This window comes from Taeniopygia guttata, chromosome 4 (genome assembly GCF_048771995.1).
Source record: "Taeniopygia guttata chromosome 4, bTaeGut7.mat, whole genome shotgun sequence".
Lineage (NCBI taxonomy): Eukaryota > Metazoa > Chordata > Aves > Passeriformes > Estrildidae > Taeniopygia > Taeniopygia guttata.
In genome coordinates this window covers 56,618,083-56,644,715 of record NC_133028.1, presented here as the reverse complement: position 1 = coordinate 56,644,715, position 26,633 = coordinate 56,618,083, and the positions used below count along the sequence as shown (strand labels likewise).

General features: G+C 46.9%; 1 protein-coding gene across 1 annotated transcript; it reads left to right on the top strand.

Moving 5' to 3' along the window:
- The first annotated feature begins 307 nt into the window (after positions 1-307).
- On the top strand, positions 308-26,019 carry SCD5 (stearoyl-CoA desaturase 5). The gene is made up of 5 exons (XM_002188417.7): positions 308-649; positions 15,852-15,982; positions 20,597-20,802; positions 23,096-23,328; positions 24,286-26,019. Exons 1-5 carry the CDS (start codon positions 481-483, stop codon positions 24,474-24,476), a joined length of 930 nt encoding a protein of 309 aa, XP_002188453.2. The 5' UTR covers positions 308-480; the 3' UTR covers positions 24,477-26,019.
- The last annotated feature ends 614 nt before the right edge of the window (positions 26,020-26,633 follow it).

Genomic DNA, 26,633 nt, shown 5'->3' with positions numbered 1-26,633 from the left:
CTGCCTGCCTGTGTGCTTGTTGTCAGCGTCCACCTTGTCACTCCCAGGCAGGAAACTTCACCCACCACGTCTCCAACACCTGCTCCCCGCTAGCGCCAGCGGCATCTTTCACTTTGCTGGCACGACCTTGCAGAACAAACGCCACCGAACCCTTTGTGTCCGGGGAGCCCGCAAGAGCGCTGCGGGCGGCAAGCGGAGCCGCGGGGGCGCGCCGGGAGGCGGCGGCGGGCGGAGCCGGAGCCCGAGCCGGGGCGGGGCGGGCGGCCCGGGGCCACCATTGGCTGTCGCTATGCGGCCCCCGCGGCCGCCCCCCGCCCGTCCCCACCGCGGTGCGGGGCGCAGCCGGCGGCGCGGCGGCTCCATGGAGGCGGCGGCGGCAACAGATGCGGCGGCGGCGGCGCGTCCCGGCCACCCGTAGCCGCTGCGGGGCCGCGCTGCGCGGGGGCCGCCGCCGCCCTTCCCGAGCGCCCGGCCGGCGCGATGGCCGCGCCCCGGAGGGCGGCCGGCGGCGAGGCGGGCACGGCGGGCTCGGCGGGCGGCGGGCAGGCCATCGTCTGGCGCAACGTGGTGCTCATGGGGCTGCTGCACGTGGGCGCCGTCTACGCGCTCAGCCTGGTGCCTCAGGCGCACATCCTCACCCTGCTCTGGGGTGAGTGCCGGGGTGCGCTACAGGTGGGGCGGGGGCGGGAGCCCGGGGCAGCGGGCGCCTCTCGATTTTCCCGGTCCCTCCCCTGTTCGGTGGCTTTTGTTCCCCAGCCCCCCCACGGCCGCTCCCGTGATGCCATTGCCAGCGCCGCGCTGGGCCCTCGGTTGCTGTAGAAACAGGAGGCGCTCTCCCTCCGGTTACATTTATCAGGTTTTTTAGTGAAAAAAGCCCAGTCAAGCGCTGATTTTTCCGTGTAAAGGTTTGAGGGAGGACCGTCCTTTAAACGGTCTGAGGGACCTCAGATTTGAGGGACGCTGGCTGTCCCTTTGCTGTTTCACCGTGTTACTTTCTTAACACCTGCGGTTTTCTGCTCCGGTTTGGAGTAGAAAATCGGCTCCTCGTTTGTTTCTTGATGAAGGTGATAACAAATTTTCATTAGGGAAGATGTGAAAGTCGAGTAGGTGCGATAAAGTGCTGGCACAGACACGATAAGCCAGGCAGTGCTGTCTGAGGGGAGATGGCTTGCAGCGTCTGTCCTGCTAGGCATGAAAAGCCAAGGATTCGGTTTGGGGAAGAGAATATGAAATACAGCGTCTTTTCTTCCATCCTACAGTGGTGGGGTCCTCTTTTCTCCACAGAAGAATGATGCCGGGAGAAAATGCTACATAGAAGCCCTGCAGTATTGTGCAAGGCTTGTCAGGGTTTGTGAGACCAAATAGATGGTGAATGTCAGCATCACTATTCAGCTGGCAGACCTGTATATTGATTCATATAAATCTCGGTGGCCAAGAGGGTAAAGACTGAGGTGCTGCTTACAGCTGATGCAATTTCTTGGATAAATAGCCTACATTGAGGTAAGTGGAGGATATAACAGCCTGGGATTCTTTTACACAGAGGAAAGAAGGGTCTCTTCTGCAGGAACTCACAGACATGGAATTTGGGTTGTTAGGCTGCAGTCATTACTGTCGAGGTGACTCTTCAGAAGTCCCAGCTAAATGCTTTAGAAGTCAGGCTTATTCCTTCTGTTTGGAGAAGTCCTAAATCTGTTTTTCACAGGTTCAGCTTTTGATATTCAGTCTGTCTTAAACCCCCAGCAATTGCTAGCATTGCTGCTTGCAGTTGGGAAATGAATCTTTCCATCAATTAACCGTGCTCAGTTTCTGGGTCCCTGGAGGGCACCTGTATTTGCCTGGCAGCCTGGTTTGCACAGTCCCCCCTGGCTTGCTCGTGACCAGAAGAGGTTTGTGAGGTGGTTGTGTTTTGCATAGTTTCTTTTGTAAGCACTACTCCTCTCACCTCCATATTCCTGGTTTTGTTCAGGCTGATTTCATAGTTTATGTTGGCCACAGCTGGGTGATCAGGGAGACCAGGAGAGCCTGTAGGAGCTGTGTGGCTTGAATGCACAGCCTGCTTTCAACCCTATTAGGTCCTGTTGTGTGCAGGCAGGTGGGCTTTCTTTTTCTGTTTTGCCTTTCCAAAAAGACAATTTGAAATCATCTCTGATTTCACTGTGCTTAATTACAAAAATCCCCAAGGCTGGAGGCAAAGGATGGAATTACCAGTTCAGCCCTCCATCCTCCGAGGTATTTTTTCCTGCTGGAGATTAAACAGATGCTACATAATAAATAGTTCTCAACGACTTTGCAGCTTAATGCCTTTCCTTCTGAAAGTGAGAGCCTCTCATTTCTTGACATAATTATATTTAACAGCCACCCTAGAGCAGACCACAGAGTTTTTATGGGAGTTTGATGGGTGGCTTTTACAGAGGCTCCACAGCAGGGAGTGAGTGCACTGGCTCCAGCTGTCCTGGACACTGCGTGCCACTCTCACATCTGGCTGCTGCCAGCTCTGCTCCCCTCAGAGGTGCCGAGCAACTTGAAAATACACACTCTCCTGCAGAATATGTCAGACAAATCAGCTTGCTGTCATGCTGGTGACCTGTTTCTGAAATCCCTCTGAGCGACTCAGGGTAGATAAAAGAGGGTGGCTGTGAAGTTGTGTTGGGAGGAATAGGTGTCGATCAGACGTGTTCCTTGCCCTCCCCAGTTCTCCACATCTCCTTCCCTGTGCAGATCAGCTGTGAGACTGCCTTTCTGTGGGTGCTGGCTGCCAGCCAGCCTTCGGAGCAGGGCTGGCATGCTGGCAAACTCGGATGGCGGCTATGAGAGTAGTGTCAGGTAGTGCAGCGATGTGTGTACGCTGAAGGGTGCAGATGGAAGAGCTGCAGCCTTCCATGTATTCCTCTGTGGTTTTCTTTCTCTTCCCAAGCTTTCCTGGCACTCAGGAAGCTTCCCAGTGATCCTGTGCAAGCTCTTGCATTGCTCCACTCTGTGTTCCCCACCACTGCTTCCCCATGGATAAGCTGCAGGAACAAGTTTTCTGGGAGTGGGATGCCAGTGCTGGCTGTGACCTCCTGGTGTTTGGCAGGAAGCCACAGCTTCCCATGACTCACCACTGCCTGCCTGGCTTTTTACCTTCTCTTCCCCCAAGATATCCATCTCTCACTGTGTTCTCCCCTGAGGGAGGCCAGGTACAAACCCTTCCTCTGTTCGGAGCTTGCTTTCCTCCTTCCCTTCCCACCCCCGGAGGCAGCTGAAATGCCACTGTGCCACCTAGAAAACAGCTGTTCAAGCCAAGCTGCCTGCTCAGCAGGGCTCATCTCCATTGGTAATTTATTGACATTTGTCCAGCTGTACATAATAGACAATGGGAAAGCGCTGCCAAGGAAGGCTCAGCTTGTTCTTTACCCAGGATTGTCTGCACTCTTCTGTTCCCGCTGCCTCCCGCACCAGCACCTTGAGGCTGTGCCGCAGCTTCCCACACCCCACGTGGAGCTAGGGCTGCACAAGGGATCCCAAACAGCTCTCTGGGAGGTGCAGAACTGGGGATGTGAATTGCTGCAGAACTCAGAATTGGGTTATCTTTCAGGGGATGTACAGATCAGCTGGTTAAAACATAGGCTTTCAGGGCCATCCCAGTGTCTCTGTGGAATTTGATTTCAGTCCAAGCTGAACAAAAACAATGAAATTACTCATGTCAAAATTTTCCATGAGCTGGGAGCTGCCTTGACCCGAGAGGCAGCAGATGGTGCGTGTGAGGCATCAAGCAGCCCTGGGCTGTGCCTGTGGGACAGCCGTGGAACGTGCCGAGGCAGCTCAGGCTCACTGGGAGCTCCCTTGCCTTGCTTTTTGCCAGCCTGACTTGTGGTTTGGTGTGGGAGTGAATGGAGAATACCTTCTGCCTTCCCCCTGGTGCTCAGCACCATGGAGGTTTGAAGGGGAGGCATCGCCATTATCCCAGGAGGTAATGAGCAGGGTGGGAGCAGCTTGCTTCTAGTGGGGCTGGCTGGGCCAAGCGTGCAGATTTTCCAGAAATGAATCGTGCAAAGGGGTGCTTGTGGCCAGCTGGGGCTGTGGCTCACTGATGTCCTCTTTTGGGCTGAATGTGCTGCACCAGCTTCCAGAGGTCATCTATGACAGTAATGTGCCATTAAATGATGCTTGTTAGCCAGGAACCTCCTTGCTCCAGCCAGGTGCACCCTGCGGCAGTCACAGTGAGGAACTGATTTAGGAAAGCAAACTACAAAACTCTGAAATCCCTGTACAGAGGGAAGTACCAGCATGTTTCACTGCAGGGCCCAATGCTAACAGCTGCTCACAGTTTCTTTTGGTGGGCTCATGATAATTTCTTAAAGACTCCATCTGGGGGAATCACATGATTGTCTCAGATTTTGTTTGGAAAAAGGTGCATTTTCATCTTCACAGAGGGCTTGTGAGGAAGCACTTGAAGTAGCCAAATTAATTTTGGGAAATAGAGCCACCACAAAAGAGATTAAGCTGTTTACCTGCTTTACAACCTTTCATTTCAGGCTGCTGAAACAAGTTTAAAAACCTGTGCGAGCATGGCCACCCAGAAATCCCAAATCACCTGGATGTGTTTGGCAGAGCTGCACGAGGGAGGAGTGGATGTCACGCGCTGCTGTGCCTTGCCAGAGCCTGGGGTTGGGAAGGAGGATGGCCTTGCCCTAATGGTGCTTATATGGGAAGGGAGGCTTGTTGCTGTTGTTTAGCAGCACTTAGGAGATGTTTTTGTGCTCCTGAGTGCTCCAGATTGCTCATGTTCAGCCGTGGTGGGCCCTTTGCCATGCTTATCCTCAGCTTTCCTCTGTGCACGAGTGCTATCTGTCTTGAGAGCGCAGATGGAGCAGCGGTGCTGCCCAGCTGCACTCCTGCTGAGATGCAAGCTGCTCCCAGGCAAGAGTCTGGATCCTGCCTGGGATCCCTGGATCTTGCCTGGGATGCCTGGATCCCTTCAATAAGGGAGACTAAAGCAATTGTGGTCTTAGCACTTCGGGTTATTGCCTCTTTCTCAGGCTGCTGATAGGCAGCACTCCTATGTAATGGAGGCACAGGTTGCTGTTGTGCACTGCAGATGCAAGTTTTATTGGTCCTGCATGATTCCAGAGTCTTGGATATTCTTGAGTGTCACCTGCTGGCTTTCTGGTTATTAACTGGCTTTAGTCCGAAACCAGTCTTATGCACGGCGTTGGAATCTCTGTGCAGACAGCTGTAAATGAAACAATCCTAGCCCCAGGGAAGTTCCCCTTGGTGCCTCTGTGAATGAAGGACAGCGCAAATATTGTCCCTGTTTCACACCCAATGAAATGGAGACATTTGATGGAAACTTCTCTGTCACTCTGGAGAGTGGTTATGCTCCCCCATGGCCTGGACAGTGGTTGTGCTCAGGTGATTTCTGTAGGTGAGGTTTTGGGTCAGAAATAGGGAACAAATGCATTTATCTTGGATACTTGGTGGGAAGGGGTTAGTGAACAGAAGGACCTTTCCTCACCTTACTCCCCACAGTGATCTCATGTTTGCTGGCTCCCAGAACGGTCCCAGCCATGAGCAGAGAGCAGCTCTGGAAGGTTTCTGTGGAATACAGAAGGCTGGCCTTGTTGTCTGTCAGCTCCCAGCTCCACCATGCTTTCAGCAGTTCAAGACAGCAGCTGGTCCACTAGATGATGAGTGGAGAAAAGATGGGGCATCCCAGTGTTAATTGCATCTCTGGGGTGCACATCTGCCCAGGGGAGTAGCCTTGCTTGTCTCCAGAGAGGATTTGGACTGGCTTTTCCTCCCCTGGCCCATTTGAAAGTGTAGTTATACAGCTGTCACTCTTAACAGCCAAATTCTTGGCTTCTTCCTTCCCTCCTGGCATCAAGAGCTGAACTCCAATCATCTCTGAGAAGAACAAAGTCTTCTCTCAAACTGTGTTTCTCTCCTTAAAAATGGTGTGAGCCCCAGATCTGGGGGTGGCTGTAACGTGTCTGGGAATGGTCTGAGCTCCGTGTCCATGATAAAACTGGGAACACACCCTCACATAATGCACAGATAGAACGGCATCACTGAATCACTTGGGTTGGAAAAGACCTCTAAGATAATCAAAACCAACCATTAGCCTACACTGTCAAGTCCACCACTAAACCATATCCCTAAGCACCACAACTGCACATCTTTTAAATCCACCCGGGGATGGAGATTCCATCACTTTCCTGGGCAGCCTGTTCATGGAATAGGTACGGATGAATACAGTCATAGAGTGCTCCTGGGTCTGTTCCAGAATCCTGCTCTGAGATGATCTCCTGTTGAGGACACTCCTGCCTGTTGGATGTTTTCCCTTCCCCGGTGTTCACTCCTCTCTTGTTTAACTGTTGCTGGAGGTGGTTCCTTAAGGTGTTGTCTGTCACAGTGTTCAGCTGTAAGTATGTGTTTTTATTCCTTATCCTTATTTCATCCCCAGTGCATTGGTGGTGCTCCTGTGTTGTTTCCCTCTGTCCTGTGTGCTGCACATCACGTGGTCACTGCGAGCACAGGAATGGGGAAAAAATTCCATGTATGTGCTGAGCCCTGGATGTGTGTGATGGACCTGTGGTCCTGTTGCTCTCAGGAGTGGGTTCAAGGCACTCCTGAAGAGTTCTTACAGTGGGAATGGATGAGTGAGCAGTAAAGCTGTGTGTGCTTGATATTGGGATGTTCACCCAGCACAAAGCACTGCTGGGCTGCTCTGATCAGCCAAGCCACAAGAACCTCAGGCACTCTTTCCTTTTGATCTTTGTGATGAGGGCAGAGATGACAGCTGGACACAGCAAAGGTAGAAATCCCTGTCTGAATTTGGCAGGATTGTTGGCATTTGGGCTGCCCCCTGACACAGTGGACTTGGGAGAGGCATCCCTGTGAAGCAGCCCCTTGAAGGGAAGGTTTGTTGGCACTCCCAGAGCTGCTGTGGCAAACACACAGAAGCCCAGCCAAAGGCCACTTTTGTGCATGAAGTGCCTTCTTTAGCCCTGGTCCTCCAGTCCCTGAGCTGGTGCAGGCAGCTCTGGGGAGTCATCAGGGATTTCTGGCTCTAGCTTTTTCTCTTTGGTTACATGTGCAGGCGGGAATGGCAGAATACAGGCTCTGAGGAGTTTCAGTGGATGAGTCAGGATGGACTTCTCTGCAGGAGAAGTCTCGAGAGGCTTACTGCACCGAATTCAGTGTGATTCCTCATCTCTGCTACTCCACCTACCCTCCCTGCAGTCACAGTTGCACTTGTAACTAATACTGATATTATAATTGAAGCCAAGCAATTTATTGTAATCAGATTTTATTTTTACCATGTAGGCTAACAATAAAATGTGCTGCCCCACTGGAGAGTGAAACATTAACAATTACTGTGCTAAGTAAAGCAAAGCTGATGTGGAACAGAGGGGAAGGCTGTTTGTGATGCTGGCATGGGGAATTGTGTGCCTGCCATCCCTCTTGTGCTGGGGCCTCAACAGCAGGGGATGGGGATTTCTGGAGGATCTTTCTCAAGACATTTTTGGACAGTGGTGTCTCAGATTATGTTCTGAGTGCTAGAGCTGGGCTGGGGCAGGGCTGTTTGTGCTGGAGGGACAGTGAAGAGTCACTGGGGCAGTGTGGGGAGCAATCACCTGGTGAGTGCCTGCCCATGCACAAGGTCTCTTCTTCTGGCCTGGCACCATCCTCCAACCTGACAGCTCTGCTAACTGACCTGTTGGGTGCAGGGGGCTTGTGCCTTCTAATTTTAATGAAGTTTAGCACTTGCAGCCCAGCTCTGAGGCTAAAACTGCCAGGAGGGAAAGTTGGAAGAGGCTGGTTTTTTGCAACAGGTTTTGCTCTGAGCTCTGGTTTTGGAAGGGGGAGAAAGAGGTACAGCAGCTGATAGCATACAAGTGGAGCAGACACAAAACATCTAGGCAAGGTGCAGTGCTACAGAAGGCAACATCATCTGGACTGTGAAGTCCTGAAAAGTCAAAGCCATCATCAGATCTCTGCTTCAGTGGTCACAGGGAGGGCACTGGGTCAGAGCAGGGCATTCCCCTGCCATGTACCTGGTTCTGCACTGGGTAAGCTTTGGCTTTGTCCCTTTTTGGACAGGGATGTTAAAAAACAACTAAAAAACAACTAAACCTTCTTCCTCAGGGCAGAGCTGCCTGCTGAACACAAGGCTCTAGGGTGCTCTGCTAATAGCTTAACCATGCTATTTCTTTACTCTGTCCCTGAAAAAAGAGGTAAAATTGGCATTTATTCTGTCTTGGCATTTATAGAGTACTTAAAACCCACCAGAGCCGGAGTCAGTGTGCAGGTTGAGGACAGCAGTGAGGTCACTAGGAGAGAAGTGAAATCTGCCTGTGGTTTTGTGATGATGCAGGACCCAGCTGAGCTGAGACAGGCTACACATAAACATCAAAAATTTCAGAAAAGCCAAAGCATCTTCCAGCCTTCTTTTTTGATCTAAAAATATATGCAAGCTGTTCGACATCTTAAGGCAATCTTCAGTTGCTGGTAAATTCAGGGAATCTGTATTTCCTTCCTAGGGGAGTTCTAGCATTGGCTGGAATAATTGCTGTCAGCCATGATTTCCATTGCTCTGCTGGTTATATTTATGTCACATTGGCTGCAGCTGTCAATATGAACATTTCTGCTATTCCAACCGGAATAAAGTCTTTTGTATGCTCAGCCAAAAGTGCTGGCGCTGGGGAATGTTCCTGAAAATGCATACACAGGCGTGTGCATCCAGGCAGAGGCAGCCTGGATTTCATGAGTTGGTGATGGTTGGGCCAAGGGGATGTGATAGATGGCTTCTGCTGGAGCACCACCACGGGACAGAGGGGCAGGAGCAGGGCATCATCAGAAATCATCTTCTCTGCAGCTCTGAAACTCTACTTCCCCTTTGCCTTTGATGTGCTTCCTCTTATCATCTCTGTCTCTCTTGGCTCAATTTAGAGTAGATGTGTAGATCTAATTTTAGATGAAACTTTCTGGCCTGGGATTTCACATGTTTGCTCTCCACAGGAAAGCACGGCTCCCCGTGAGAGCTGGCATGACCTGCATGGTGGGCGGCCCAGGGAATTGGTGCTGCTGCACGCCAGTGCTTTTTAATTCTCATTTGTTCACTTGAATCCAGCCCAAGGAGCTTTTGATGCCAGCCTTTGATAGTTAGCAGGGCTCAGTGAGCAGAGGGTTGGCTAGCAGACCAGTGTTTACTTCCCAGAGACCCCAGGGCCAGAGCATTAATTCAACTTCACTTCTTGGCAGCAATTTAGGGACTACAGTGAAAATTTCTTCCTCCTTAATAAATGTAATTCCAGGTCAGGAAATAAGGCTTTTTTAGTAGGATGCTGCAAGTTAAATGATATGTTACTGCTGCCTGTTGTCTCTTTGCTGTGGAGGAAGAGATCTCCAAGGTTTCCCTGGAGTTTAGCATAGACATATCTGCTGGGGACTTGATATCTAATCTACATGTAAGAATGCTGCATGGTGGCCCTGTCCCTCCCACTGGTGCAGTGCGTGACACCAACCAGCATTTTTAACTAAGGTATTTGGAAAGACTGCTGCCCTGATTTGGGGCAGGAAAACTTACCATTCTGATGGCAGACATGGCATTTTAAGAAAGTGTATTCCCAAACTTAACATTATCTAATGAAAGCGTAAAAGAGCATGTGAGACACCACAAAATTATCTGGTCTGAGCCCTGATGTTGAATCAGAAGAGACTCTCCTATCTCTGCCTGTGTGTGTAGTGAAGTGGAGGATCTCTTAGGAGTTCAGAAGAGATCAGGCATGGTGCAGCTGCTGAAATGGGTGGCAGTGCTGCCCTGAATTTCAGTGGGAATGAAGTTAGGCATCACTTGGCACTCCTGGAAGTACTTTTCCTGGTTTGGTGGTATTAGTCCTAAATCTGCCACTGAGTAACAGCAAAAACCAAGTGAGGAGAAGAAGGCAGATACAGGATATGCAGATGTAATTTAATTTTTAGAAAGGAAAAAATCATCACTGGAAGTTACAGTAGTGTTACATATTTATGACAGTCAGTCAGCTTTGCATGTTTGTGCTTGAGCAACTTACTGTTTGTATGTCTCATGCAGTTCTTGCAGCATAATGGAAGACTTTGGTTTTGACTCATTTGGTTAGTAAAATTCCCTAACAAGCAATTTTTATCTGATTGAATAAGCACAGGATGCTAGTGTGGAAGCATACAAAAGTTTCATGTCCATTCCTGTAATTTTTAATCCTCAAATTTATTTATTTTTTTAATGCAAGTGAGTCAAGTTGTGTTATCCTTTTACATACAGGGGAGAAAAATGGCCTGTGCCAAGATGAAAATTTCTCAGCAGCTTGCTTGAGACTTTGCTAGCTACTGTGGAGAGAGAATTTCCACCAAATGGTGTCATGTCATGAGATGTCTTCATCATGAACAGCATTTTAAGGTCAGCTGTCTCCAGCTGCCCTCTTGTTGAAGAGGTAACAGATGTCTACAGGTGAAGCACAACCCTTGCATTTGTTAATTTTAATTCCCCAAGCAAAAGATGTGCTTCCTTTGCCATTAGTGTGATTAGAATTCACATCTGAGGAAATTACTCCCTCCTGTATCCATGGGATCTTGCCTCCTGATCCTTGAACTGCTGACGACACAGAGTGTGTTTCTAAAAATTGTATAAGCTTTTTCTGAATGTAACTTCAGGCTGGGCCTGGGAATGTATCAGACCTTCTAGGCTAAACAGTATTGGGAGTGTCATGGCCCAGCAGTGGGACCTCCATCAGAGCAGAGTGCTGTGTGCTTTTGAAGCTGTCCCCAAAAAGATGGCAGTGGAAGAACTAAAGGAGCAGCTCCTGAGCATGTACAAAATAATGCTGTGGGTTGGTTGTGAGCAGGCCTTTGCATCAGGGGATTGGCAGCACAGGAGTAAATAGGGCTGATGTCCTCAGAACAAGACATAAAACCAAGGCCCTGACCCTTGGTGGCTATCCTGACCCAAGGTCTGTCACCCTCCTGGTCAGAGCAAGTGTGATAACAATTCTGGGACAGCCTCCAGTGATTACTTGGCCTGGTAATTACTTTTCACATACTCTCTGTGCAAAACATCCCATCTTGAAGTCCACACCAATTGAAGTGTGCAGGCAGTGCTAGTGCAACAATAGCTGGCCTGTATTGTCTTTTTTTTTTTTTTAACTTTTTAATTAATTTTGTAATTCTTCTTTAATTCAGTCTCCTCTGCATAGCAGCTCCCCTTACCCCTGTCAGAAGAATGTATGTGGCTAGGTGAGACACTGCTCTGATCTCACAAGGCCTGCCATCTCTCTTGTTTGGAGGGGTGAGCACTTCCCCCCACAAGTTTTTCCCCATTGTTGGTACTGCAGAGACTGGAATTTCTTCCCTTCTTGCTGGCATTGATGTAATACACCCCAGTCCTGGCTGATGTAAGATGTGTCACTTGACTTAAAACCAAGTCTGCTCCATGATCAGAAAAAAGTTTCTTACATGCTGTGACATGCAAACAAGCTCAAAGCTTCACAGAAGTTGCCCAGTCCCAAAGTGTGTTTAGAAAACAGGGCTGTGGTGGGCTCTGTGTTGGAACATCTCACAGAGAGCAAACTGTGAGGGTAGTGGCTCTCCAGACATGTGCCAGGCTCAGAGCAGTCACCTTGCTGTGGTTGAATCCCATGTTCAAGTCCCTGTGAAGGGACTGGGAGCCACAAGGGAGAGAGATGCCTACAGTGAGTCTGTGAAGGGCTGATTCCCTTCCTTGACGTCCCTCCTGTCCCTGCCATCACGCACAGGGATTGGAGCCACTGGTGTGAGCTGGTGCCAGGCTCCGTGTGCTGCCACCCCATGGGAACAGCTGTGTGACATTATTTTCTATTTTAAAGATGGTTTGTGTGTTGACAGTAGTGCTACTGTAAATGTGCAGTTGATTTTGTTTCAGTGCTCCTATTTTCCTGTCTGATGTATCACCCCTCTGAGATAATTGTGATTTGCTCCATCTAACTGGGTTATGTTTGACATTGGTAACGTGTGGATAGTTGCTATCCCACAGTGTCTCCTTGTCATCTGTGCTGAACAAGGATGTCCAGGCATCTCCTCGCTTTCAGGAGCAAGAATTATCTGTTCAGATACACAAAGTGAACCCAGTGTTTGCTGAGCATCTTCTTTTGGTTGGTTTAGTTGTTTTTTTGTTTTTTTTTTAATAAAGAGATAAAAGTCAAAATCAATCTGGAGTCACAAACAATATGCTGGATTCACAAACAATAAATACATATCTTTCTAATGTGGTCCCAGGTTTCAGAAACAGAAGTTGTTCTAATTTTGATATTTAGCATAAAACAGAATTGAAATTTTCAGGGGGTGAGATCTGCTCCAATTTAAGCAACCACTAAGATCAGAGGATGATTTCCTGATGCCTGTAGATACAGGCTGTGGCAACATCTCCCCATATCTTCATAGGAAGCCATTTCCCTAGCTACTGAGATTTTCAGAAGAGTTTGGCCTGGGGTTAGTAAAGCTTTTCCAGAAATCCAGCTATGGGCATAGTGAGTTGTTCTGAAAAAGGTGGCTCACATGTTTGATGTCGTTGATTTGCCATCCATTTTTAAATTATTTACCTGGTGTGGTTTTCATTGCTTCTGTCTGACAGTGAGATGATACCTCTGTGCCTGCTGTTCAAAAATCACACTGATGTCCTGCTGCCTTATCATATGGCCCACTGGGAATATTTTATGAACTGTTGGTGATCCTCCTTTCAGGCTCCTGCTTCCCCAAGCTTCTTATCCTTATCACAGATCCCTGTCTCAAATTACTGCTCCCCAAACTACATTACTTTACTTTGTCTTTACTTTGAGCCCTTCTTTCCCTGTTTCTGCATGGATCCTTCTGTGTTTTTTTATCTCTCTCACTGCTGCTCCAGATAGAGCATCATCCACTGTTGTAATTAGTATGCTGTTTGCCTTTGTTTCAAGTCATTAATAAGAATGTTGAATGAAAATCTTCTGCCTATTGATTCTGGCATGTTCCCATAAATAGCATCTGTGCACAGGCACAGTGTATTGGAAGCCTAGCAACCCCCCAGCTTGCTGCCTGCACAGTACTTTAACCTCGTGTGTCTCTCTTGCATCCTCTCCCTGTCCCCATGCTCTGGGTCTCTCTTTTGTCCTTTTGCACAGGTTTACCTGCTGTTTTCACTTCCCTCCCTTCCTCTTTGTTCCCTCTTTTAAGTGGTTCTCCCTCTGCTCCAGTTCCAAATCGTTGTGCTTATGCTGTGCTCTGTTGAGTGAGCTGATCAGAAATGCTCCTGTCTAGACCTTAGCAGAACATGCAGAGGACACATATGGCTATTTTACCAATTTCCTCTTTATGCATTAGGTATCCCACAGAGTTAAAAAGAAACACAGCATTAATTGTTTGAATTCCAGGTGTTAAAGCCACTTTTCTTGTGGCTTTATTTTCCCCCCTTTTTTCTGCAATAAATATTATTTACTCTTTATTAGTTGTGAAGCCCATTTAGGTACATTTCTGAGCGGTTGTTTTCAGTATAAGGAGGAATTGCTATTTACTGTCTGCTTTGCTCCACTTTACAATCCTTCTGTGTTTCACTGACATGTTCATCCCCTATACACACTCCTATCCCAAAAACGGGACAGGTAAGCAAATAGTATTTTCTCATACAGATACTGTAGCTGTGGATCATTAATATATGATCAAATGGTTGGCAGTCTGATTTTTGGTTTGAGATCCTAATTTATTCTGCAAAGGAGAGCTTGAGACCTATTCCTTACATGGCATATATTTGTCATCTTGGCTATTTATACATTGGGAATTAGTGGTCAAATATTATTTTCGGGCACCTTAATTGCTGTAAGAATCACAAAACTTGCTATCACCAAGCAGTGCATTTGTATGACAGGATTTGTTTCTGCTCTGACACTGAGCCTCCTGAGTAATTTTGTTTGTTTGTTTCTGGGGATGTTTCAGCCCTCGGGATTTATATTAGGAAGATTCCTGCTCTTGTGATTCCTCCTCTGCAAAGCCAAAACATAGGCATGGTGCATGGGTATGAGCCCCACCTGTTTCCTTGATCACTTGAGCAGTGCAGGAGTGGGCTGAGGCTGGCAAGTCCCTGGGGGGCTGGAAAGGGCCAGAGAGGTTTGTCCCTGATTGTGCAGATATTCCATATGGTCTCTTACCTACCACACAGCCTCCTTCTCACACAGGACAGAGAAGGGAGGTGAAATCAACCCTAATGACACGTCTCACTTTACCAATTTATCTTTCATTCTGGTTTTAAGCAGTCATTCGTGATTAAGATGGATGTGTGCCCTTGAGAAGCACTTGATCAATTAAATGATTTGTTGCTTTGAAGCAGGAGAAAAGCCCCCTTGTGCTTTAAGGAAGCAAAGAAACTGCTGAAGATGCGAGATTTCAGCCCATGACTAGCAGGGGTTAACCAGTCATAAAGCCCACAGAAAATATGTTCTTATAATGATTCAGGAGTCCAACCTTAATATTTATATGTTAGCTGGATAATGTCAGTATTCTTTGTGTCACAGATCTGTTCCCACAATTAGAGTCATTTGAGTGACTTGGAAGGCTTTATTTAATGATGTTTCTGCACAGCTCAACATCACACACAGCAAATGGTAGGACAGGTTTTCCCTAATTTCATAGAAGTCCAAATCCTTGCTCTAACAAGGCATATGCAAGAACTGCAACTCTTCAGTGGAGGCTGGAGTGTGAGGAGTTGTGATGTCAGTATTTTTACTGATCTGAGAGTAATCTGTAGATTCAGCAATATCTATAGATAATGTGCAGAGAGAATGCATGATTTTAGTTCATTTCTGTAGCTCTCTTCAGGTAAGTAGAAATTTTAATTTCATTGTAGACTTCAATGGACTTGGCATAACTGCGCAAATGAGCCTTTTTTAGGAGTACCATGAGCACTCAGCCTGCTGAAAATCAGAATTGTCTCTTCAGTGATGGTACCCAAAGCAGGTTTTAGAGAGGCATCATCTTTACTGGGACCAGCTGTGTGCTGCATCTTGTGAGAAAGGCCTTGGTTTGCTGTACAGGAGATGACAGGGATTTTGGCCATAGACATAATGGCAAGCAGTTTGGGTAAATCTGTTTTTGATGGATCCACCAGCAGAGTGGAAAAAGTCCATTTGCTTCTTCAGTCTGCAGGGGTGACAATCAACATGAAATACGGTTGCTGTTACTTTACCAAATATCTTTGCATTCTATTTTCTCTCAGATGCTGCAATTTCAAGCACTGTGAGCTGGGAGTTGATAGAGGGACACAGTAGACACACACCTACATACACATTTGTTTTCTTTTTGCAAAGACAAATGTTTTACACTACATACCAGGAAAAGCAGATTGTGAATTCCTGTTAAGCTACTGCCTGTCTAACAGGGTTTCCTGGTGGACAGACTCTTGTGCAGGCACAAATACAAAACCCCTTTTAGGGGATCTCATTTTTCCTATTTGTTCTGGTAACTCTGCTTAGGTATTTGAAATAGGCTGTTTTAACCTAAACATGTCTGTGTGTGTAGGGTGGCAGGGAGCTCTGGCTAGGCAACACATTGCTGCAGATGGTGTAAATCGATTTGAAATTGTCCTGTAATATTCTTTAATGTTGGAATCTGCTTTCATTTTAATTTTACACTTGCAAAATAAGCCTTCCTCTTTAGGCAAAGCGTCTGTGAGGCAGAGGTGGGCTGACAACCTCACCTTCTGTCTGCCCAGCCTCATCTCCAGAGCAACCCTGCAGGCACTGGCAGGCAGGGCAAGGAGCATCTTTACCCCACGGAGAACACAAGCAGTGTCAGTTGGCCCCGTGGCCCACCCTGTGTTTTGTTTTTGTGTCTTTCAGCGTATTTCTGTTTCCTGATGACGGCTCTGGGTGTGACAGCCGGCGCGCATCGCCTCTGGAGCCACCGTTCCTACAAAGCCAAGCTGCCTTTGAGGATCTTTCTGGCTGCAGCTAACTCCATGGCTTTCCAGGTGAGCTTGTGTTGCTTGTTCAGATACTTGGCCTCCAGGCAGCTCTCTCTGCTGTGCAGGGATCCCCTCAGCTTAGAGACAGCAAAAGAAAGAAAGAAAAAAAGAAACTGGCAGAAAGACATTTATTTGCTGTAACACAATCTGCTGGCTCAGGGGATGCAGAGCCCCTCTCACCACCCACGTAACAATGTGCACTAGGCAGACCAGGAGCAATAATGGCATAAGGACCGAGCTGAATGTGACCAAATCAGAGGCTCAGCACCCCAGCAACTGATCTGTGGCACAGGTCAGGCCCCACACTTCACAGGACAACATGGAGACTTTTATAAGGGCCAACTTGATGCAAATGTGTTTGTGTAACCAAGAGTCTGTTCATCCAGGCAGTTGGAGACTTTGTGCCCAGAAAGGAGAGCAGGCATCCTTCCACAATCTTAATTTATCTCTGTTTTATGCAGCGTTTTTCACCAGCCAAATTCAAATATGTTTGTAAAGAAGTGTGTTACTAGCATTGTAGTCCTAGACCACAGAAACACTTGTGTAACACCCAGCTGGTTGTAGGAGTCAGCCCTGAACCAGGATCTTCTCAGTGTGAATTTGGTTCCTCCTCTGGCTGGCAAGGATAGAGACAGGAACCTGCACTAAAATTAAACTTACCTGTACTAAAATTAAACTTATTGAGCTTGGCTGCTATAACCCCTTGTGGCACCAAGTGCCATGTATGTCTTGTGCCCTGAGTTTTCATCTTTTCCCTTTCAATCTAGTTGGTTGACTTTTTGTTCATTTGCCTTGACAGAGAATGAAAAGAGTCCCTTTATCTACCTCTGTACTTCTCATTTATCATCTTTGATTTTGTCTTTTTTAAGGTGAAGAGAATTAATTAGTTAGCCCCTCTACACATTACAAAGAGCACAATGCTTTTGCTTGAAAATGGAAATGTGTCCATTTTGACTATAGCCTTTCTTTATTCTGAACCATTTTCCATATGCTGCTTGGTTCCTTGGGGAGCTTTACAAGCCCTTTGCTCAATGTGTTAAACAACTGTTTCGAGTTTTGAGAAGCCCCTGGTACTGTCTCCCTGTTACACAGTTGATCTTATCTTTCACAAGTAATTTAAATTAATGTGCAGAGCTGTGTGCAGTGAGCCTGCACACAGGGATTTCTTTGCATTCTGCTCCCCTGTTGCTATGGATTTTGGTCCCAGCTGCATTGTGCTTGTCACTGCTTTTGTCTGAGGACACTGGGATTCTGAGGCAGGGAAGTACTTCAAAGGAGCTTCAAACCACCTTTGTGCCCTTCATATCAGAAATAAGATGAAAGGCAAAATTACCCACTCAAAATCTGAAGCCTGCTCCTAATTACCATGATATCCATTGCCTGTAAAGGCTGATTCCACCACCACAAACGGACTGTGAGTGATGAGTTTTCAGGTCCATCTCCTTCACGTTGGCTGTGGGAGGAAGAGGTAGCATTGGAGATGCATACAGCATCCCTTGTGGTAAATAAGGAGGAAATATTCAGAATTCTTGAAGGGCAGGGGAGGGAAACTGCTGTAGAGTTTTTGCTTGATACTGTCTGGGCTGTGGCATGCTATACTTCTTCTGGAATACCATCCGTTTTGACATGTGGTTGTTGTTTTTTTTTTTTTGTGCTTGGAGCATGCTGAGCTGTGTTTCTTCTCTCCATCTAGAATGAAGCTCTCATAATTTTGAAAGACTCTGCTTCTTGCTGTCACTTGTCTATTTCAGACATAGGTAATACCTGGCTTATTGATCTCCTAGCATTTAAGTTCCAGCACCTCAGCTGGGCTGTGCTGGTGTCATCTCTGTGGCACAATTTGTGTTTGTGCTGGACACATCAGGAGGGGTGGTGTGGAAATCTGTGTCAGCACACAGAGACTGTCACACAGCCCAACCCATTGGTACATTTCAGTCTGCAGGTTTGTTAAGGGACCTGCTAATGAAACCTCGTGGCTGCATCACTGTCACAGCATGATGCTGTTGCTCTCTGCTTCAGAAGGGATTTCACCTGTGTTTACCTGAAACCTGATCAAAAGTGATGTGTTCTTGAAAAATGGTTGCTAATAATGCACTCAGAGCATATTTACACATGCTGTGCTCCAGTTTGTGGTGTATTTATTGTCAACAGTGCTGGCCTCAGGCCTTTATTTCCTCTTAGCTTTTGTGGTTTTAATTAGATGCAATTCAGTTGTTTTACAGCTTCCTAACCCTTTCATCTGGGGAATCATGTTTGTTTTTTTTTTTTTACCAGCTCTGCAGGCATTTGCTGTGGCATGAAAAGCCAAGTTAATTTCTCACAGTATCGTTGCTTTTTCTGGTTATCTGCTGTCCCACAAATTACTTTATCAAGTGCTCTTGTGGCAAACTAATCAATAGTCTCACTTGAAAAATTATTTCTGGTTAAGAAAGAAGACCTTTTCTAAGTGTGCTTCTTGGATAACCCTATTTTATTTTGAAGTTACTTAGTGTTGGCATTTTCCAGTCATATGGATATTCCCACTGAAGCCACTTGAAGCAGTGTAGAGGTTTTCATTCCTTTTGATTTCTCTGTAGGAAGGTAGAGGTCTCCCCTTGTTCTCACTGAGGATTTGGGTGTCTTCCTTTGCTTTTTTGCAGTTTACTTTGTTTACTCGTGCAGGGAGATAGTTAAGGTGCGCCACACTGGAGCACTGGCAAGGGGCTGATCTTTGCTGCCTCCTCTCAGTGGTTTAGATGTGTCAGTGCTGCAGAAAAATGTCCCCCTCATCCCAGCCCACTCCCAGCATTCACTACATGGCAAATGTAAAGGGTTGAGCATAACTGAATGCAGTGGAGCCGAGATCTTTCTGGGGCTCTTGCTCCTCACTCATCCCTGATGCACTCTTGCAGGCAGAGAGCGTTTTTGCAAAGCTGAAATTGGATGAGGAGCCATTTGAGCTGGATTCTTTAGCTGCTCTTTGTACTTGTTCCCAGAGTCCTCTCAGTGCTTTCACTGAACTGTTAATAGCTGAAAGAAAGAACAGTGATTTCTGCAATGCTTTCGGCACAGGGCTTTTGCCCCACAAAATATAGGTACACACATTTCATTATCCTGTGCTTGCTGTGTCCTGTGGTGTATTCAGTGCCCACATGGGTGGTGTCGTGTTCCTACTTCAGAGACACTGCAATCGCTTTGCTCAGTTTCACTGGGAGCAAAGCTGCTGTGGTTGGTGATTGTGGGTGCTGTTCCTAAAAGTAACCCAAGCCTTCTGCCTGGTTACCTCCGTGACCTTGCAGAGATGGAATTAGCAACCTCTGCTAAGAACTCTGATTAAAGTTCACTCTCCTGTGGATCTGGGCATTAAATGACATTTCCACATTTTGTGCTGGTGTTGAGCAATTAAATTAATAGATGAGTGTGTGGCCTGAGGTTTGCAAGTGCTGAATGTGCTTACAGTGCCCTGCACTAATAGCTCAGCAACACTACAAAAGTCACCAGTGTAGTCCAGTGCATCCAACCAGGGCATCCTGCAGAGCAAACTGGGAGGCTGAAATCCCTTTGGCTGGGTGAACTCAGAAAGTCTATCTTTGTGGATCCAAGTGTGAAACTGTGTGTAGGGAGCGCTGTTCTCCAGGATGGCTTTGATGAATGGAGACGAGAGATCTCTGAAGGTTGCTCTTAGAATATAAGGTTTATTAGGGATGGTGAAAGGTCTTGCTTGGAGCTGCCAGATGCAGCACGTGGCAAGGCCTGAGGGGATGGGGGAGGGGAGAGAGAGGATGTTCTAGGGGAGGGTGGAAGATCTAAGAGAGCGGGGATTCCAAGAGGGGAGAAGTTCCAAGAGAGGGGAAGATCCAAGAGGGCGTCTGGCCCCTCGGAGACCCCTTATCAGGGGGCTTCAAGGTGGGCTGGAACAAGACTTGGGCCAATGGGGTCACAGACACTTGATGTTTCAGGGGAGGGTTACAGGTGTGGGATGAACCGTACATTTTGGGGGGGTTGAGATGGAGCAGTCCATTTGACTTTTGGACCTATCTGTAGGTAAGGGTATTGTCCAGCCAGTAGGGGGGGTTGTTTTCATCCTGGCTGTACTATTGTAAATCTTTTGCCAGGCAATTATATTTATCCATCCTTCTCAACAACTGTGGTCCATCCCTTCCTCCCTGCAGTCCACATGATTCCATTTACAACCATAAGGCATTTCAGTGACGTGTTGTTCACTACAGTGGTTCTAGTGATCCACGAGCTCTGTCCCATTTTCAGTGCTGTGTTTGTGCCTGGAGGACACCAGCTGCAACCAGCTGAGAAAAAGGATGCCAGAACTGAGAGCCTCTGTACAGTAGTCCGCTGAAAATAAATATACAAGGTTCCCCATAGCACAGTCTTAAAATAACAGTGTATGTACCCAGTCTCTGCAGCCCTTCCTTAGACACCCAGAGCAGACTGATGATGGTAACTCCCATCAGTTTTAGTATGGTTTAAAACATAGTTTTATCATGGATGATGGTAACTCCCATGGTTTTAGTCAACAATCTTTTTCGAGAAGCATCAGAGAGGGGCTTGCAGCTGTTACCATGTGTGGGAGGACTGGAGGTCATAGTGCCTGGCCCCTCTGACCCCCCTGTGTTTTTTGTGCAGAACGACATCTACGAGTGGAGCCGAGACCACCGCGTGCACCACAAGTACTCGGAGACGGACGCGGACCCGCACAACGCCCGCCGGGGCTTCTTCTTCTCCCACATCGGCTGGCTCTTTGTGCGCAAGCACCACGACGTCATCGAGAAGGGCAGGAAACTGGATTTCACTGACCTGCTGGATGACCCTGTCGTCAGGTTCCAAAGAAAGTAAGTGCCAGTGCTGGGCCCCGCTGTGAGGTGGGCGTGGAGAGATCCTCCCTCCTGGCCGCCTGGTTGTGGCTCATTCCTTGTTTTCGTCTTCCCCTTTTCTTCCCTGAGATATCCCTGCCACCATGACTGCAGGTGCTGGATGCTCTTCCCCATGCGGCTGACACTTGCTGACTGTCCTCACAGGCTCTGTGGCACAAGCAGTGAGCCCTGTCCTTGTGCCTCTGCTTTCCCAAAAAGCCAGGGCTGGTTATGAAAGCAGCTGTGGCAGAAGTTGCCCAGATCTCGGCCTTCTTCTTTGATCACAGGATCAAACTCTACAGCCACTAATTGCCTTAACACAGAAGTGCACATTTCACTCTGCAGAGTGATTTCTGGCACCCCTGGGCCAGTACAGGCCAAGTGCCACCTCTCCCAAGACTGCTGTTCTGTACAGGATTAATTATCTCCATTGGGATTAGCACAGTCCTAGCTCAGTTTGCTACACAGCCTGTGGGAGCTGGGAATTGAGCAACATCCTTTATGCTCTATGTGAGTACCTGTGTTTTAGGCACAAGAAGACTTTCTGCTTGCAAGCATTTCATCCAGGCACTTTGGAAAACTGCTTAAGGCCATTTCTGTGTATTTTCTGAGTGAGGGGAGCAGTCAGTTAAGTCTAAAAATTAGAGTTTTTTCTGCTAGCACACAGATTTCTCTAAGGCAAAAAAATTACCCTTGTAAAGGAAATCTTCCAGGACTGAGGAATATTTCTCTCCATGTATGGTTGCTTTCACTGGTTCCTTTTTGCAACAGCTCCCTTGCAGTTTGCTACAGCTCCTCTTGATTATTACCTTTTCCACAACAACAGCATCCCATGAGAAGCAGGCTTTACTGCTTTGGTCATCCTGCAAAGGTTGTCCAATGAAGAAGAGTGTTTTCTGCGGGAAAGTTATCTTAGCAAATGCCTTTGTCCTGGATTTGGATTTATGAGTTAGTCCCTTACCCATAATTTGGGTTTTTCCTTTCTACAGGCTTGCAGTGTTAAGGTTTTTTTTGACAGTGTGGAAAAACTAGCAGGCACTAAGAATCATAATAAATCCTTCTTGTCATGTTTTATTTTAAGGCCAAATTGTTAGCTGTGCTGAATTTAGTGGTGCTGCTGAGTTGTGGACAAGGCACCACTCAGTCAGTTTAAAACCACATCACTTCAGTTGAAATCTTAGTACTGCTCCAGGCACAACTGACAGCAAAACCTGCCCTCTGTGAATCAGGGAGCCATAATCCTGCAGGTGATATGAGAGAGGAGCTCACAGGTGAAGTGTCTCCATGACAAAGTTTGTGTGTGGTGAAAGCAGTGGTGTCCTCCAGTCATGTGTTGAAGCATTGGTTTCCCTGCACTCCAGGTAAGCAGGTTTCTCACTCCAAGGTGGATGTTTCAGTCAGAGGAAGACAATGTACTCTGATGCTTGCTCAGATGGGAGATTTCATATCTTCGACAAAGACTTCGGTCTGGGCTTCTTCTATCTGGCAGGATAGTTTTAATTGGTGCCTGATAAGCTGTTTTCATATTTTATTCTATTTCCCCAGAGTGGTGGAAGCTTTGAACTTTGAAGGAGTTTTCTGGACTGGAAAGTATTTTTCTACTCCAGCTCTACTTAAATCCTGGTGTTGAGCTGATGAGAGTCTGATAAGGTCAGACTTCTGACCTTATCAGAAGTCAGTCATATGGGTGGGAAATTACTTGTTTTCTTTGGTGGAGCAAAGAAAGGGAACTTGTTTGCTTGGAGGGCCTTAGCTCAGGTAAGTGAGAATTGAGTTCTGTGAGGGAGCTGAGGAATGCCCTCTTCACTGTGGCTGGTGTTGCTGTAGAGCAGTAGATCTCCTTCTGGAGCCCAGGATGTGAGGCACAACCTCCAAACAACAACAAAATACATCAAGCAAAGAACTAGCAAGGCAAGAGGTTGATTTATTTCATGCACAAGATGATCAAAACTAGCTCATGTGTTACAGATGAGAACTGTGTTCATGAAAACTTCTTTCTTTTCAAAAATACTGCTAGTATTAGCATTTTTCCAGACCTCTGTGGATCTTAATTGAAAACTGTTTGTTTTTGTCAAATAAAAATGACAGTTCTTCCTATCTGAAAGACTTTCAGGGAATGCAAAGTTTTAATAACTGTTTAATAAATCCAAACTCTTTTTTTCCTCATCCCTTCCAGAAAACTCAGCAAAAGCAGGGGTGTATTTTAAGCCTGTCATAGGGGAACGAACAAGACCGGTCATACTTTGCATTCCTTTTCCTGTAATGCCCGCAGGTATTACAAGAGCTCAGTCGTGCTGATGTGCTTTGTGATCCCCACCGTTGTGCCGTGGTACCTGTGGGGCGAGAGCCTGTGGAATGCCTACTTCCTGGCCTCCATCCTGCGGTACACCATCTCCCTGAACGTCACCTGGCTGGTCAACAGCGCCGCCCACATGTATGGCAACCGCCCGTACGACAAGAACATCAACCCCAGGCAGAACACCCTGGTCACCCTGGGAGCCATTGGTGAGTGCTGCAGTGGTGGGCACAGCTCTGCCAGCTCACAGTGATGTCCCATCCTCCTTCACCCTGGTGAGGACTCTGGGTGCCAGCAGCTGGACGCTGCTTGGAGTCAGGGTTTGGGGGAGGCTGGAGCTTGTGCATCCTAGAGGAAAGTGCCCTTATTCTACTGATGGTGCCACACTGAAATAACACCGTGTGGTCCCTGGGTTAGCACCCAGCAAGCTCTGCTCAGCAGATGGTGCAACAGAAGTGAGTGACCCCATTTTTGACTCAGTTGTGTGTCTCCCCTCTTGAAGCACTTCTGGTTTACTTCCCTGAGCATAAGGTGTGGTGTAGGGAGCGCTGTGCTCCAGGACAGCTTTGATGAATGGAGACGAGAGATCTCTGAAGGTTGCTCTTAGAATATAAGGTTTATTAGGGATGGTGAAAGGTCTTGCTTGAAGCTGCCAGACGTAGCACGTGGCAAGGCCTGAGGTGATGGGGGAGGGGAGAGAGAGGATGTTCTAGGAGAGGGTGGAAGATCTAAGAGGGGGGAGTTCCAAGAGGGCGTCTGGCCCCTCGGAGACCCTTTATCAGGGGGCTTCAAGGTGGGCCAATGGGGTCACAGACACTTGATGTTTCAGGGGAGGGTTACAGATGTGGGATGAACCATACATTTTGGGGGGTTGAGATGGAGCAGTCCATTTGACTTTTGGACCTATCTGTAGGTAAGGGTATTGTCCAGCCAGTAGCGGGGGTTGTTTTCATCCTGACTGTACTATTGTAAATCTTTTACCAGGCAATTATATTTATCCATCCTTTCCAACAGTGTGGGACATGCCCCTTCCTACTGGCGAGGAGCATAGCCTCCATTAGATGCAAGACTTGGGCAATGGGTGTTGGAGCGTCCTGCCTGAGTGTGCTCCTGTGTTGATGAAAGTGGCAGCCATGTGATCTTTAAACTCCCTCTCTGTTTTTCAGGTGAGGGTTTCCACAACTACCACCACACCTTCCCGTTTGACTACTCAGCCAGTGAGCTGGGCCTGAAGTTCAACCCCACCACCTGGTTCATTGACTTCATGTTTTGGCTGGGGTTGGTCACTGACCGCAAGCAGGCTCCGAAGGAGATGATCCAGGCTCGCAAGGAAAGGACTGGGGATGGCAGTGCCTGAGGAGTGACGCTTTGCTGTGCCGGTGCTGCTGTTGCGTGGCTGGCTGGGTGTGCACGCACAACTCCGTGCCTGTGGTGGGTTGACCTATGGGTAAAATTATTTTTTTTGTTTTGGATTGGTTGGGCTGAATTAGTTCTCCAGGAATTGATTCAGCCACAGCCTTTTTTTTTTTTTTTTCTTTCCTTATTAGCTGTCTTATGTCTGAACTTAAGACTATTAAGTGTAAAAATGTTATATATTATTTAATTTTGCAGTTAAGCAGGAGAGAGATTTGATTTTAGTCACTGTAGTTCATGTCTGAGATTTGTTGTAATTTGCTTGTTCGTGGTAAATGTTGGCAGGTTGAAGGAACTAACTGTCCTTTCCAAGTGCAGTTAGGGGAGATTTTTGTTCCTACTGCTAATCCAGTGAGGTTTTGAGGCGCATCTTTTGGGGGGATGGGGCAGGGCCCAGTGTGCTGTGTCAGCTGCATACTCATGGAAAGGACAGTAACACCCCTGATTAAAAACAGTATGTCCAAGGGGGAAAATCCCCCTCAGTTTAGTTAGATGTTAGTTTGGAAACCTGCTTTCTTCTTTTTGTTAGCCCTGTTAGCCAGCCCAGTGCACTGCTGTCTTTGCTAAATATGAAAACCATTAATTGCTGAGCAGGCTTTTGTGTTGAAGATTAGTATCTATACAGGCCAAAATACCAACTGATGCTATATTGAGATGGTTCTTTTGTTGTCACATATACATTGTAATTGTAAATGTATAGAGCTCAACCATGTCTTAAGCCAAATATAGCTTCAGTTTCCATGTTTGGAGACCTAAGTCATATTCTAATCAGTCATGGCCATCAATGCATGCATATTTTAGCTCCTTTTGCACAAGAGGCCTCTTAATTTATTTTTCTGCCTTTGACTAGTGGGTCTTAGAAAACTGACCTTTATCTAAGAGCCTGTACTAATATTTCAGCTGCATGCAACATCCATTTGTTTCTGAGCAAAATATAAAGACAGTTATGTAGCTTCTGAATTTGAACAGTTGCCTTGCTTAACAAAAAACAAACAAAAAAAAAACAATGAAGAAGAAAAAAAAAAAGAAAAAATACTTTAAAAAAAAAAAAGGCATGTGGATTGAATGGGACATATAGCCCTTTGTGTTAGATGTTAGCCAGTGCAGGAGAGAGGCTTTATACTGTCAGCACTGGAGCACTTTTGAAGATAGAGGGCATGATTTTCATTTATAAAGAATTGTCACTACCTTGCCCCTCGGAGAGGGAGTGCCTGCTTCCCAGACACACAGCCCCACACCCTGGGCAAGGCAGGGAACTCAAGATAACTGAGACTCAGGCCCAGATATTTTCAGGAAAGATGCAAAAGTGGGGAAAAAAATTAAAATGGTTTCTTTTTTGTTGTATTTCTTGTTTTTCAAATGATGCCATATAATATAAAAGAGTTGTCTTTATTCTGTCTTTCATCCAGCAGGTGTTTTAAAAGTGTTATTTTGCCATTAATGATGTGTAAACTCTTGAGTGATTTACAATAAACAGTTATGAGTTAGCCTGGCCACTGTGTTTAATTTTGAAACATCTCCCAAAGCAAAGGTCTTTCTCCATCACACATCATAATTACAGCAGTGTTTTGCTTGGCATTTCCAGCTACGCATTTGGTGCAGCTCAAAATACCTCCCCTCTCAGCATTTCTGAATGTCAGGGGAAGAGGAGGCTGTCAAATGGAAGGGCACCAAGGGATTTGATTACTTTGGGCTTCCTGGCCAAGCTGATAGAGGGGGAAAAGAAACTGGAAGCTTACATAATCTTGAAAGGAGACAGCTGCAAGTTCCTGCATGTGAAAATTCCGCTTTAATAGAAAAATACTAGCCCAGTGTGACAGCAGGACAGTGCTTTGGCCAAAAATACTAAATATTTTATTTAGATTTTGCTGTAAGTTATCTTTGTTTTGGCTGAGATGGGCCTGAAGACCTGGGTGCGTCTGAAGATGATGGTGTGGAAATGGGCTCCTGAAGCTGAGAGGTTCCTGACCTGCTGGTTAGAAAGATAGAACTTTGTTCCATGGCAAAAATCATAGGGAGCCTGCCTTCAAAGTGATGTGTGTAATGGGTTTGCACTTCGGGTGTAGTGTAGGAGTGAAGCTTGGAGGATGTGCAAATGCCT

Bases quoted from the DNA above. Each gene is read 5' to 3' on its own strand.
- SCD5 (XM_002188417.7), top strand. From the start codon at position 481: ATGGCCGCGCCCCGGAGGGCGGCCGGCGGCGAGGCGGGCACGGCGGGC. The intron at 650-15,851 runs GTGAGTGCCGGG...TGTGTCTTTCAG, and splicing joins CATCCTCACCCTGCTCTGGG to CGTATTTCTGTTTCCTGATG. The intron at 20,803-23,095 runs GTAAGTGCCAGT...TAATGCCCGCAG, and splicing joins GTCGTCAGGTTCCAAAGAAA to GTATTACAAGAGCTCAGTCG.